Source organism: Petaurus breviceps, unplaced genomic scaffold (assembly GCF_028583685.1).
Source record: "Petaurus breviceps papuanus isolate PSGF00001 unplaced genomic scaffold, PetGlider_PUasm1.0 126, whole genome shotgun sequence".
NCBI classification, from domain to species: Eukaryota; Metazoa; Chordata; class Mammalia; order Diprotodontia; family Petauridae; genus Petaurus; species Petaurus breviceps.
Genome location: NW_027185655.1, coordinates 12,759,577 through 12,774,177, shown reverse-complemented (window position 1 = coordinate 12,774,177; position 14,601 = coordinate 12,759,577). Strand labels below are relative to the sequence as shown.

Here is a 14,601-nt window from a genome sequence, read left to right as displayed (position 1 = left end):
ATCTATCTATCTATCTATCTATCTATCTATCTATCTATCTATCTATCATCCATCCCTCTCTCTTTCTGTATCTGTTTATCTATGTATCTATCTATCTGTCTATCACATTCTGCAGCCTGAATCTATCACAATTTTCATGGCTGATTATTGCATTGATCAAAATTCTTTGATCTTTCAAACTGATCTGCTTTTAGTGTTGTTACTATAGAAGATGTACTCATAGTTCTGGGCCTTTAATTTTTCATCAGTTTATACAAGTCTCCAAAAGAGTTTATTTTTATAGTACTGTTACTGTATAAATTGTTCTCCTGATTCTGCTCATTTTACTCTGCATTAGCTCATGCAGGTCTTTCCATGTCTTTTTGAAATTATCTTTTTCCTCATTTCTTACTGCACAGCTGTATCCCATTGTTTTCATATATACAATTTGTTCCACCTTTTCTCAATTGATAGACATTTTCTTAGTGTCCAGTCTTCTGCCACCACAAAAAGAGCTGCCATAATATTTTTGTACATATATGACTAGTTCCTTTTTGTTTGGCATATAGCCCTAAGGAGTGGTATAGCTGGGTCACAGCACATGGACCATTAGTAACTTCTTCTGTATAATTCAAAATTGCTTTCCAGAATGCTTAAAGCCATTCATATTTCTACCAATATCGCCATCAATGTACCTATTTTCCCAGAACCCTTCTAACACGAATCATTTGGTTTTTTGGTCATCCTTGCCATTCTGATGGTTGTGAAGCAGAATCTCATAATTGTTTTAATTTACATTTGTCTGATTATGGAATAGTTTTTCTATGATTGTAGATAGCCTGGGTTTCTTCTCTTGAGAACTGCTTATTCATATCCTAAGACCATTTATCAAGCAGGGAATAGATCTTATTCTTATAAATTTCTATATATCTAGGATCTTATTCTTATAAATATCTACACACATACATACATATACATATACATGTATATACATACATATATACATATATGTATGAAATGATACCTTTATCAGAGAAACTTTCTGCAAAAATTTCCCTAGCTAATTGTTTTCCTTTTAATAGTAGCTTTGTTGTATTTCATTGTGCAAAAAACCCTTAAATTTTATGTAATCAGAATGAACCATTTTATCTTCTGTGATACTGTTGATCCCTTGTTTGGTCAAAAAGTTCTTCTATCCAATATATTAAATGTATTTCCTATATCAGATTCTATTTTATAAATTCAACTAGTCTAACTTGTGCAAAAAATTTGTTTCTAATTAACCCAAATAAGTAAATAGAACAAATTTAAGTAGAATTTTAAACATTTGTTCAGTTGACTCAATCTTAGAGTGATCTAATTTTGTACAGAAGGTGAAACAGGGGCAAATGAGTAAATGAATAAAAAGGTGGTGTTATATCAGAAGAGATTGAGAAGTTACGCTCTAGCTCTAAAGTCCAACCTATATGTCCTTTGACATTTAATAGCTATGTGCCCTGGTCAACTTTTTTCATATCTTTTGACCATATATCTATTGGACAAAGGGTTTTGATCATACATAGTTCTTTTAGTTGCCCATATATCTTATACATCATACCCCTATCAGAGATATTTGATACAAAAGACTTTTTCACAACTGACAACTTTTACCTTTTAATCTTTGATAATTTAGGTTATTGATAGCATTAAAACAATCTGAAAAAGATTGTTAAGGGCTAAAATCAAATTGAATTTTTTTCCTTAAGTCTATATGTATTTCAAATCTGTTAGAGAATGCAAATTAATTTGGAATTTATGCTACCTATTTTTCACTTGTTATGGGATCTGAAATAAGAATACATTATGCATCAACCAATTGATCTATCTACAAGTATATCTTAAGAGCCTACTTTGTAACAAGCTTTTGTGCTAAGTAGTGAGAATAGAGAGAAAAATTAAATTGTTCCTACCCTCAAGTAGTTTATAATCTGTTTGGGAGAGACAATGCATATATACGTACAGACAGATGGAGAGATAAATAAGTAGATATTAACACATAAAAATAAATACCAGATAATTTATGGAGAGAGGAGGTTGATGGAAGGTCTCACATAGGAAGTGGTATCTGAGCTGAATTGTGAAGGATTGTAGGGATTCCAATCAACAAAGATGAGGAGAAGATACTTTCCAGTCATGCGAATCAGCCTGCAAAGGTACATAAATGTCTGTGAGAAACAGGAAGAAGCCAGTTTGGTTGTACTGAACATATACAATTGCCTAATGAGTTGTCCTGAACTTAAGCAAATTTAATTTCAATCGTGGTTAACATTTTTTTCTATAAAGTCTGTGAATCAAGTTACCAAGGTTTAAATTACCTCAGGGCTTTATGAAGATGCTGTGATTTTAAAACTGCTCCCTAAAAAAGGAATGTATCTTTTCCTTTGGATGTTTAAAAAGGGAATTTGTTTTTATTTTTTTATATTTCAGCGAGAGTATTATTTGAACCCCTCATAATGGCCAAACAACCCCCCAAAGCCATTTCATTGTCACAAAGCTAAAGTCAGAGAGAAAGAAAACAACAGTAAACAGTATTATTTGCTTTTTCTTCTGTCACTACTTAGAGGCTCTGTCATTCAACATGTCAGAATGGCTTTCTTTTTGTATTCCTAAGGTTGTCACAAACTAACCCCAGGGGTGCTTTTAGAATCTGTTCAAAATAAATCCTTGGGGCTCTCATAGTGATTTCAAAATATAAGCTTTTAAGATTTCATTTGAAGTACTGTTTTCTCATCAGAACTCGGAGGTCTGCCTCAGCTTTGTAATCGGAATTTACACGTCAGACGCATGACCCACAATCTAAGCCTGAAATCAGTATCCCTGCAAATTACTCTGTACCGATTGAAGATGAGTTACCTTCCTTATTGCCAAGAAAGGCTTTGAAGTTTCTTGCTGTTTTATTCTAGCAGGCTTCTAATGAGTATGAAAGAACAGAGTTGGTGTCCCTTGGATACAGGTCTTCCTAGTGATGAGAGTGGAAAGTGCTCAAGGAAATATAGGAAGAAATAATTGGAGACTTGGGAAAGAAATCCATTTCCCTACAGAGTATGGGGTTGTCAGTCCACCTCCCCCATCCATATGTGTTCTTCCGGGGGTCACCTTAGGTGAATCTCAGACTGGTGAACACTCATGTATTTGTGTTTACATTATTGAATGTAGTGGGAATATCTTTATTATTTGGGTACCTTTATTGGAAGTAGTATGTCATAGTCAGGAGAGAATCAGAAAGACCTGGGATCATTTCCTTTATCTGATGCTTACTAACTTTGGGACAACAAATCACTTAGACTCTCAGTGTCAAAGGCAACTTTCTCAGACTATCAGTTGCAGACCAATGCTTATCTGCATTGGTCACAGCAGGAATTCCATGTGACAATAAAAGCACAAAGCTGGACCAAATATAGATTAAATAGGTAAGAAGGTAGGGAGGTAGATAGGTGGATGGACAGATGGATGGATAGATACATAGATAAGAATCAGACATATGGATATAGATGTGTAACAAAAAGTACCCTAGCATACCCAGGATGACTGCTATTAACAAGTTCTTTGATAAGCTTTTTCTAAAGGAAAACAACTTTAAAGAGTTCAAAAATCTTATTTTTATTACATACATACATATATATATATATATATACACATATAAATTCACTTAGTTCAGGGGGAAAAATTAGCACCTTGAACTTCAGAGAAAATACAAACAAATTACAAGCAGAAAAAAATACAGAGAAAATAACACAAATCAACAGACAAGGCTTTTACCTGTCTGACCAAAGCTATACATACATAGTTACCAGAGAGAGAAGCACCAACATCTGGGTTTTTCAAAGTCTGGGGGCTCCTTAATGGCTACCCAGAGTCTCATCTGACCAAATCACAGGAACATTCTTCTAATGAGTGAGCCCTAAAGCCAAATCTCAACTCTGAGTTTACATACCCTTCTTCAGAATGTGCCTAATTACAAAGTAACAAAAGGTGTGAACCTTCCTGAAAAAACAAACCTCCCCTAATCAAGCTTCTATTGTTGGGGTCCACATGAGGCCTATTAATGGGCAGGAAGATCTTCAACTCCCATTATCATTACAAGATGTTATGGTTATTATTATTATAATATTATTAAAAACTCATAGTGGAAGTTACTAGTACCTGAAAAAGGGAAGACACATGAATGAAGAATGCTGCAGACAAGAAACTCAGGAAAATTCTTTTACTTGATAGTTCTAATACCAAGTAATCAATCAGTATTTTTTGTCATTTATTGATTGAAAGTGATATAACAGAGAATTATTACTTGGGGACATTGATTTGTGCATTTGTTCTATGTATATCTAATTTCTTAGAAGTGAAACATATTTTTTTTCTTTAACAGTGATGATGTCAGATCAGCTAACATCATTGCAGAAGAAAATGATGTGGCATGCTTGGTTATTGATCGAGAGTGAGTACCCTCCTATTGTCAGAGAAAGGCTATCTCTGATCCAGCAATCCCTGGTCTTATCTTTTTCCAAGGGGAAATACTTTCCCTCAATCACCACTTAAAAATACTGATCCATATCCTCATCTACAAGTCAATTCTCCGGTTCAAAATGTCTCATTGGCAATTGTTGCAGGATTGGAGCTCAGGGGAGAGAGTGGGCCTGGATAAAGAGATGTGTGAGTCACTTGCATAGAGATCATAATTAAACCCAGGCTCATGAAATTACCTAGAGAGAGAGAGAGTACAGAAGAAGAAAAGAATGATCAGGATATACCCACAGTGAGGGGTGGAGAGCCTGCAGCCACACATGGCCCTCTAGATCCTTAAGTGTGGCCCTTTGACTGAATCTTCAGTTATTCTCCAAACTTCAGTCAATCTCCAAACTTTAAGTTTGGATTGAGTTATGAATAAATGAGATGAATTCAAGGCTTCTTGGAGTATTGGCAGAAATAAGAACAAGAAGAAATGTGAAAAGCATAATAATATTCAGGGGCTGGGGAGAAGAATATGTCATCCTTAGTTTTCAGTGGACAAATGCCTCATTTAGCAGCTCTTAAGGTCATTGGCCTATGTGATCAAAACGTCCAGTAAACAGGTAACAATGCGGTCTTGTTGGCAAGAATGAACAATTCCACTGCAATTCTCCTAGACTTCAGTGGAAAAATCCAGAGTCCATCTTTACCCTCTCACTGATAACCCCAATTACTTTCTTGAACCCAGAGAATTGATTCAATGGGGTGTTCCAAAAGTCTTAGTGCAGTTTTAAGCTTTAATGGGATATTTTGGGGACACCCCATATAATTTTGTTAGTATTCTATGAGAGGCTGTGTAGCACCATAACCCAGCATTAGTGTCAGCAGGACCTGGTTTTACTCCAGGCGTGTGGACCTGAACCCCAGACAATCTACAAGAATTTACAAGTTACAGACAATTTGAATAAGTGCACTGTTGAAGGGATCTTCCACAACAGGACTTCCCTATACCAATGAAACAAAAAGCCCAGAGCCACTAACAAAAGAAAAACAAAATTAATGCTCTGCAACTTAAATCAACTTTAGAAATAGCTATAATTTAATTGGTATAGGGAGCAGGGTGACTGTCAACATTTTCCATTTTAGAACATTCAGTCAAACAGTTGGGACCTTTGAAGAACTCCAAAAGTACCTTGAGGGATATGTGGCGAATCTGAACCGTGATGATGAAAAAAGGCATGCCAAGTAAGTGGGAGAGGTTTTACTCAGCGCGGGCATCATCTTTAGGCGGCTCCCAAAGAATGGAAAACCATTCTGCTGATCAGGGTTGATTTGGGATTAAGAAGAGACTTCTAATCCCCAAGCAATCCCCTGGATTCCTGTTTAGCCAGGAAACAGCAGATGAGAAATAGGAAAGAAAATCCAGATAGATTCAGAAGATTATTGCCAAACTCCCAGTGTGATCGACATCATACTTTTCCTTTCTGTTGATGATGCAAGAAGTGTGAAGGAGGTGTTTCTGGTAAGACGGTCCCTAAGCATAAGTTGTTTCCTTGGACTGCCATCTAGTCTACTCTACCAGTGTGAAATCTAGGAGTGAGAATGTCTAAGAATCAATTAACAAACATTTATTAATTAATTCAGCCCCTATGAGCCAGGCATTGTGGTAGGTAGTGGGTGAAACAAAAGAATGAAACAACCCCTTCTCTCAGTGGGCTTACATTCTAATCAGGGAGAATGGAGTTTTCTCACATGTTTGTGCCAAGTCTACCACAAAAAAACATCATTCTCTCTGGAGAACATTAGTTCTATACTCTCTTCTTAATTGTAGAGGGGAATATAGGCTTTGTGTACCCTCTTCATTATACCTGAGAATGGAGGATGAGGGAGAACAGCAAAGGACTTGTTCTGAGTACTGAATGCTTCAAAGAGTTAGGGTAATTGTTTTAATAATTCCAAAGACCCCAAGGAGCCACCCAAAGATAGCTTCTTTTTGAAGTATTATTCTGCAAAGAGACATCCATTGTCACTAGTTAGAGGGAAAAAAAATAGCTTCTGTCACATACATTGAAAAGAAATTATCTGTCACATGTAAACCATAATCTGACTTGGTGGCCAAATTTTCATACATAAAAGTATCAGGTTGAATGTCTTTTGGTAGAGGTGGACAAAAGTGACCAGAAATTTGATAATTCAAGATCTTATTTTGGGGAGTAGCCATCTACTTGGCCAAAGTTGAGTGGATAAAAATCTTACTTACCTTTGGCCTTGTTTGTCCTGTTCTTATGAGGGATGGGATATCATATATAATATTTTTGGCTTCTCATGATATGCTTAAAGATATTCCCATCTTTCTAGCACCTCTCATATATGTTCCATTCTCTTCACTCACACAGTCCCTACCTGGCTCAAACTCTTCTCATCTCATTGGATTCTCTGGGGCTTCTCCATACTCCGAAACATTCATTCTCCACACAATTGCCAAGAGAAAGCACAGATCTAAATGTGTCGCTGCCCATTCCCCTCAGGAAATCCTTGTAGCTCCCTAGTACCCATAGGAAACATAAACCCCTCTCTGTGGGACTTAAGTCTCTTCACCACCTGGCCCCTTTCTACCTTCCCAGGACTCTTACACATTCCTCCCTTCAACACACTCTGCAATTTGCCATCCTGGCCTAGCTGTTGTTCTGCACACTTGACATTTCTCACATCTGTGTTTTCTTTTTCACCCTGAAATCTCTGAATTCCTGAAAGACTCAGCTCAGGCACTGCCTTCTAGATCAGAGGTGGAGAACCTGCGGCCTTGAGGCCACATGTGGCCTTCTAGATCCTTAAGTGTGGCCTTTTGACTGAATCCAAATTTTAAAGGCTGTAGGTTCCCCACCCCTGTTCTAGATGTAGCCTTTCTTAATCCTCCCAGATGCCAATGCCCTTCCATCCCAAGCTGACATAATGCATACTACAAATATACTCCTGTAATATACATTTGTTTCCTCTGCTAGACTCTTAAGTTATTTGACCTTAGGGATTATTCTCCTTTTGTCTTTGTAACCTCAGTACTTAGCAAAATTCCTGGCACATAGTAGGCATTTTCATAAATGAGTGTTTATTGATTGATTTCTGTAGCACATTGTTTGATTAAAGCACTTCCCATCTCTGCAGTGTTTGGGCTTGAACACATCTTTAAAATATGGCAAAGTGGAAACCACACCATAGCGCCCCTTTGATGAGCAATCAGGAAGCTTTTCTCTTTAGTGGAAAATTCTTTTGAGCTTACCTGAGAACATTTTGAGGCAATGCTTTCCTGACAGGTTTTGCAGAAGCAGACAGAACCTATTAATGTTAATAAATGCCCAGGTCTCCATGCACCAGTTAATTTCTTCCAAATCACACAGCCACAACTAGCAGAAAATTGAAGACCTGAATTAGAATGAGAACATTCAGTCAAATTCCCACACATTTTTGTAAGGGAGATAATGGCAATTTGCATCCTGTTGTACAATGCTATTACTGAGAACTCATTGGCGTCCAACCCACGGCAACAAACGCTAATCGGAAAAGATGAATAACTATTTTAGAACAGCAATATTTGGAAACAAATTGAACATTTGATTCTTAATGGTTCACATAGCAATGATTATAATTATCCATAGGAAGTGTTAAGATGTTATGAAAATCTCAGGTTGCCTTGGGAAGTTTTGCAGTGTGACATTCTAATGAAACAGAGGAAATCTGTTTCTGATTACACTTTGAAAATCACTGGCTCTTAAAGGCCAACTTGGCTGCTTCTTGGTGTTTTAGAAACTTTTCTCCCACTTGATCTAGTGTCAAAAATGAGATTGTCTTTGCAGAAGCTCTAGGCAGTAAACCACTAGAGAAGGTAAGATGGACCTTCACATATAGTATTATCCTTGGCTTTCCAGGAAGAATAATCCATAATTTTACTTTTTCCCCATAGGAGATCCATGTCTGGCTGGAGGCAGACCAAAGCTCTGTCTCTAGAGATGATTCAGCTAAAGGAGAAAGTGGCCAAATTCTCCTCCTCGTCCCCATTCCAGAATCTCGAGATTGTCACCACACTGGGTGTCGGTGGGTTCGGAAGAGTTGAACTTGTAAGGGGTTTACGTTTCAAACATCCAAGAGAAATTTTTTATTTTAATATTTAATTGAGTTTCCTCCCACCCCCTAGTACTTTACAGGATCTCAGTTATCGGGTAGATTTCCATGATATATCACATTGTACTAGATTGAAAGGGAATAACAGAATTTAGATGAACATTGCACACTTGCACATTACACTATGAAGTAAATGTTGCTAGTCCAGGTGTTACCTAAAACTTCCCATAGCAGCACATCCTTGTGTAATATTTAATGTGAATTAGTGGAAAATCCAAAGAAGACTGTAAAATATCAATATAGATATAATATTTCAACTTAAAGACTTATTTCAGTAAGAAAAAAGGTTATTCTATAGAGGGCCTAATAAGGCTTGCCTTGGAACTCTAAGTATTTAATTTATATCTTATAACCTTTCTATCTTTCTAGTATATACATACATATCATATTATATATATGGTATCTATCTATCTATCTGTCTGTCTGTCTGTCTATCGAATCTATCTACCTATCTGTCTGTCCATTTATCTTTCTGTCTATCTAATCTATCTACCTATCTGTCTGTCTATCTAATCTATCTACCTATCTGTCTGTCTGTCTATCTAATCTATCTACCCATCTGTCTGTCTGTCTGTCTGTCTGTCTATCTCCTCATCAGAACTATAGTCCTCCTCCTTAGACCATAGAGTAGAGGGCCCAGGCTGCCTAGCATTGCTGTTGATTCTGGAGGTACAGTATGGAAAATCTTCTTTATTTAAAATGTCTGTTTCTGAGCTGCCGTCTGGGTCAGATAGACTGTATGACTGAAAAGTGGTCTCTTGGGCTTCGAATCCCCTGAGAAAAATGTTTATTAGTCTCAACTTGCTCATCAGGGAGTCAACTCACCTATTGGTAATAAGCAATTACGGTGGATTGCCTTAGAAATGCCCCTGCTAGCTTCTAGAATGGTTTTGAAAACAAGTTATCTAGTCTTTACACTGCTAAGCATGGGCTATTTTCCATAGATCTGCTCATTTATGTGTTCTATGGACCTCAGAATTTCTGAGCATAATGCTGTCACCTCATTGAAGGTGTTGATATTGAACTCAAGCATCATATTGTTGTTGACTTTAGCATTCTTCCAGACTGAAGTTGTAGCTAGGTGAAAAGCTGCTTTCATTTTTTATCTTGGTTGAGAGATGCACTAATTGTGGGTGTCTGCAGTCTCTCTACCTTCAAAACACAAATCGATAGGCAGGCACGCTCCATGTCCCAGTACCAATACATAGAGAGTAGAGTGGGTGGCTTCATTTCTGACATTGCATGAATGTACTAGGAAAGCCAAGTGTTGACTTCACTGGGATTTTGGCACTAGTCTCAGTGTCTCCAATATGTCCATTAGTACGTGATGGAAATGTTCACATTATAGCGCCCTTGGGGATAGTTAGACATTGTAATAGACTTCCTAATGCCAACCAAAGCTAGAAAGTCTTTGATCAGAGTGTTTTCAGAAGCACATATACTGAAAAATACTTCTCACACAAAATTTTAGCAACTGTGGAATCATTTTACATGTGCATATTTGTGGAGTGGTCACTTACCATCACCAGTGTGTGACTTGTGTTCTTGCTGTCTGCATGATAACAAAAGATAGAGATCGAAGTTCTAAAGATAGATGATAAAAAGTTCTAAACGTTCACTGGTGCTACTGTTAAATACATACAAGTACTTGGGGATACTTTTATTTGTACACACTGGACACAAGCCTGATACTTCTAAGTTCTGTATGAGGCCATCTTGGGCTAGGAAAATATGTTTTGTACTAGTTCTAGTGCCCTTTATGGACCCATTTGTCTAAAGTCATCCTATAAGGCCTCCATGACCTTGGAGCACTATGCCCCAGGCAGTATCAAGTGCTTCTTGGTACCACCCACTTTTACCTAGCTCCAACTTCTGCCATTGTTTCAGCCTTCAAGGCATTGGCACTTGAACCCTTTGACATTTAGCCCTGGCTTCTAGGATTATGTTAATTCCCACAGTCCTTTGTTGGCCATCTGATCTTTTTGTTAGGTATCTACTGATAGTTGAGGAAGAGAGAGTTGGCCCGAGCAGGGAAGTTCACATCTGCTTGTGGCATGCTTATTGGGGCACATCCCAAGCTTTCAGCTGTGTTGCTCTCTGTTTGTGTTCTGGCTTCTTCAGGTATGACCCCAGTTTTGGTGTCATATAGCCTTCTGGACAAGGTATCCACATCTGCATTAGTCTTTCCTGGCCGTTGATGTAGGCTGAACTCAGAGTTGGCTAGTGCTGCCTCCTTTCTTTGGCAAACAGCATCCAACTTGGCATTCCTTAGGATATGTCAGTTGTCAGCCAAAATTTATAACTTTACTCCATATCTTTAAATTCCAGTGATTGCCCATTTCAGTGTGAGGAACTCCAACTTGTGAATGGGGTAATAGGCCTCTGATGACATATGCAAGCATTTTCATATAACCATCATTCACTTATTGTAAAGTTTCAAGTTATTTTTTTCTCAAGCCAATCCAACATTTTCACGTGTCTTTGTTTCTGTTCTTCCACGGTTTTCCAAAAGACAATGATGTCATCAAGGTATACCAGTCCTTACAGTTAGTTCATTTTTCTAAATAGTTTTTCTATCAGTCTTTGGAAAGTAGCAGATACCTACAATATGCCTTGAGGCAAATGACCAAACTAGTGAAATTCAACTGGGTAGATGAAGGCAGTCTTCTTGTCTTCCTCTGCTTTTGGGATCTGGTAATATAGCTACTGAGTGATCCAGTCTAAAAGGTACTGGTTGACTAATAAATGTTCCACAACATCTTGAACTCTTGGCGTGGTACAATGGGCCATTTTGGGTCTTTTGTTCAAAATGTGGTAGTCAACACACAAATGTATTTTTACATTCTTGAGTGTCACCACTATGTGAGATATATATCAGATATTGGACTCTGTGGTGATGATGTCTTTCACCAATAGTTTCTTGAGATATTCTTGGAGATTCTTACTCACAAAGGAATCTTCTAGCTCTTTCCCACAATGGTTGAGAGTTGGTGAATTAGATTTATGAGTCACTACTTTGGACACATCCCACTCACTCATTGAGAACATGTCTGTCTTCTTTCTCATCTTCTGCTCAAACATGTGCATTCCTCTGCTACCAGGAAATCCTCAGAATCACATTTCCCTGGATCTATTTCAGAGGTTGAAAGGCCAGATTTCTTATGTCATTCATATGTAATGACTTGACTCTAGCCTGGATGTTTCTGTATAACCTGTATGAATGGTCAAAGTCTATATAGGTATTGAGTCCCAGGCTGTTGTTTTTAGTATTCTACAAATAGATTAAAGAGACTGGAATTCATTAAAATCAAAGCTGAAAATTTATTTGTGCTGGTACGTCTGAGCATACCAGGATCAGAAGTTTGGTTGTTCTGATGGCCCCTGCAATATCTTTAGGGATCTGCTTCAGTGTGTCATAGGTATGAGTACTTTTTGTCACTTAGTCCTCCAAAGTCGAGCTGTTGCGAGAGAGACTTGGTCGTATCCCAATCAATCTGTATAAATGGAAGGAATTATTTCAGAAACAGATAGAAATTCTGAGGGTTGGAAGTAGAGAGGAAGGAGTGGGGCTGAGAACAGTGCCAAGAACCAGCAGCCCCAGGGCAACCAGCCAGAGGAGAAGAGAGAAGGTAGGACTGAGCTGTGGCAAAGAAGGGAAAGATAGAGGAGGGCCTTCGGCTCCACAGGCATCTCAGAGCAGAAGGTTGTGGCTGATGCCACCGAAGCTCCAGCCTATTCAGGGACTGAGGGCAGGCTCCAGAAAAAGCCTGCTCTTTCCCCAGTTTTCCTTCCCAGTGCCTGTTTATCCAGACACTATAATATAATCTACTGTTTTATTACCCAGACATTTCCAGTAACCCGAATTTTGCTTCAACCACAGAGAGGCTAGGCGTTAACTAGAAATAGATATAAATGTAAACTTAGTTAAAAAGCCTGGCCTCTTCCATAACTGTTGGGAATTTTCCTAACTGTGGACTGAGTGAATGTGATTGAACCCATAAATTTTCATCTAAAATAAATTCTCTAAAGCCACAAAGGAGGGGAACACATAGACTTCAGGGTTAAAAAGAGATTATTTTGTAGCGGAATGACATACATACATATCCATATTATATAGTATTATACATATAAAATCTCACATATATAATATACATATTCCCTCATTCCTTGTCTTCCTTCCTTCTCTTTCCTTCCTTCTTTCTTTTCTTTTTCTTTCCCTCCCTCACTTCCTTTCTTTCTCCTTTCCTCCCTCTCTTCTTCCCTCCTCCCCTTCCTTCCCAGTTTCTGGGGTGTCTAAAATCTTATGGTCTAAATGGGAACTATAGCTATAAAGACTGCTTGAGGAGTAATCACAGTATTTGTCATCTTAAGATGAAAAACAGGGAGTTTAGGATCTAATTTCAGTTGACTTCGATTGTGTCACCTCTCAACTTTTTATAACAGTTTTGTGAAGAATCAGTAATGATAAGACCAGGTTAAGTTTTCTAAGGATATATTGGAATGTGAAGCTGTGACCCTACTGAGATCACATGGCTTTAAAATGCCAAAGCCCTTAGTGGTTTTTCCATTGAACCATTTTCTAAACAATAGTGTCCGCAGGGAACCAGGTTGACAATCACCATCTGCTACAACCCTTAGTTCTAACAGTTCTGGAAGAGTACTAGTAAAAACCCTTGCGAGTAGCTCCCACACAATTCAGGACTTCAGCTCTGTTCAGCTGGCAAGCATTCTGTTTCTTACATCAAAGAATTATTTTTAGTATGTTGCCTTATATCAGGTTTTAGAGTGATTTATCACGATTGCAGAGTTATTTTATCCAAGCTGTAAAAAGAACAGATTTGGCCACCGGAAAGTGATTGTGTGCACCCCCACCCCCCCACCCCAAGTCAGTGATTCAGCATCGACTGTGCTGGCTGGTAACATTCAGCACTTCTCATTTGTCCATCACATATAGCCTAAGTGTGAGCTTCTCAGCCCATCACAGACATGTGCTTTCAGTCACATACACACAACCATTTAAATTCTTTGCTTTAAAAGGAAATTCTGAAAATAACCATCTAGATTGAGTTAGTATTTCAATTTGAAGTTCTAAGCTTATGAAATAGAAACGATTCTGTAATTTGGTTCAGAGTTCTTATGTCATACAGTCAGGTCAAGGTGAAGTTTCAAAGAGTCATGGAGTCTCAGAGTTGCAAGAGACCTCATGGACATTATTATATAGTCCAATCCCTAACTTAAGAAGAAACTACTTTATAACATGCATCCCCTTGCTGGAAGACCTCTAGTGAGTAGAAATTCATTACTTCCTAAGCCAGACTATTCCACCTGGGTGTTAGGAAGTTTTCCCTTACGTTGAGTCTAAATATACAGCCTTATACACGACAGTCTTTCAACTATTGGAAAATGGCTGCCATGCCCCACCCCACCCAAGTCTTTTCTTCCTCCGGTTCCCTTGGTAACATCCCAAATTCCTTCACATCTTTGTTGTTCTCCTCTAGGGTAAGCATTAAGCCAGAGTTATTTCTTACTTTTATATTGAAATTTCAGGGTCAAAGAGCAGGACAAACCTAATTCTGCAGACAACGAGAGGGAAATCTATATACCAAATTCTTAGTGAGCTAAGAATTTCAAAATCTCATATGTAATTTAACTTTAATGAATAAATTAATCTTAAACAGGTTAGAATTTCTCTGAGTACATATCACCCATCTTCCCCACTTCTTATTATATCATTGAAGGATTAAAAAAAATTCTTCCCTAGGTTAAAGTGAAAAATGAGAATGTGGCGTTTGCTATGAAGTGTATCAGGAAGAAGCACATTGTTGACACGAAGCAACAGGAGCATATCTATTCAGAGAAGAAGATTCTGGAAGAGATGTGCTCTCCCTTTATTGTGAAGTAAGTAAACAATAGGAATGTCAAAGCATTCTTTCTTTAGACATTCCTTCCTTCCTTCCTTCC

At 37.9% G+C, this 14,601-nt stretch overlaps 1 protein-coding gene across 1 annotated transcript in view; it reads left to right on the top strand.

The window, feature by feature from the left end:
* PRKG2 (protein kinase cGMP-dependent 2) overlaps window positions 1–14,601 on the top strand; it is a 117,155-nt gene that overhangs the window by 56,545 nt on the left and 46,009 nt on the right. The window contains exons 8-11 of the mRNA XM_069098304.1: window positions 4,385–4,453; window positions 5,611–5,709; window positions 8,423–8,576; window positions 14,402–14,533. Coding sequence (XP_068954405.1) covers window positions 4,385–4,453; window positions 5,611–5,709; window positions 8,423–8,576; window positions 14,402–14,533 — 454 coding nt within the window. The remainder of the gene's footprint in view (window positions 1–4,384; window positions 4,454–5,610; window positions 5,710–8,422; window positions 8,577–14,401; window positions 14,534–14,601) is intronic.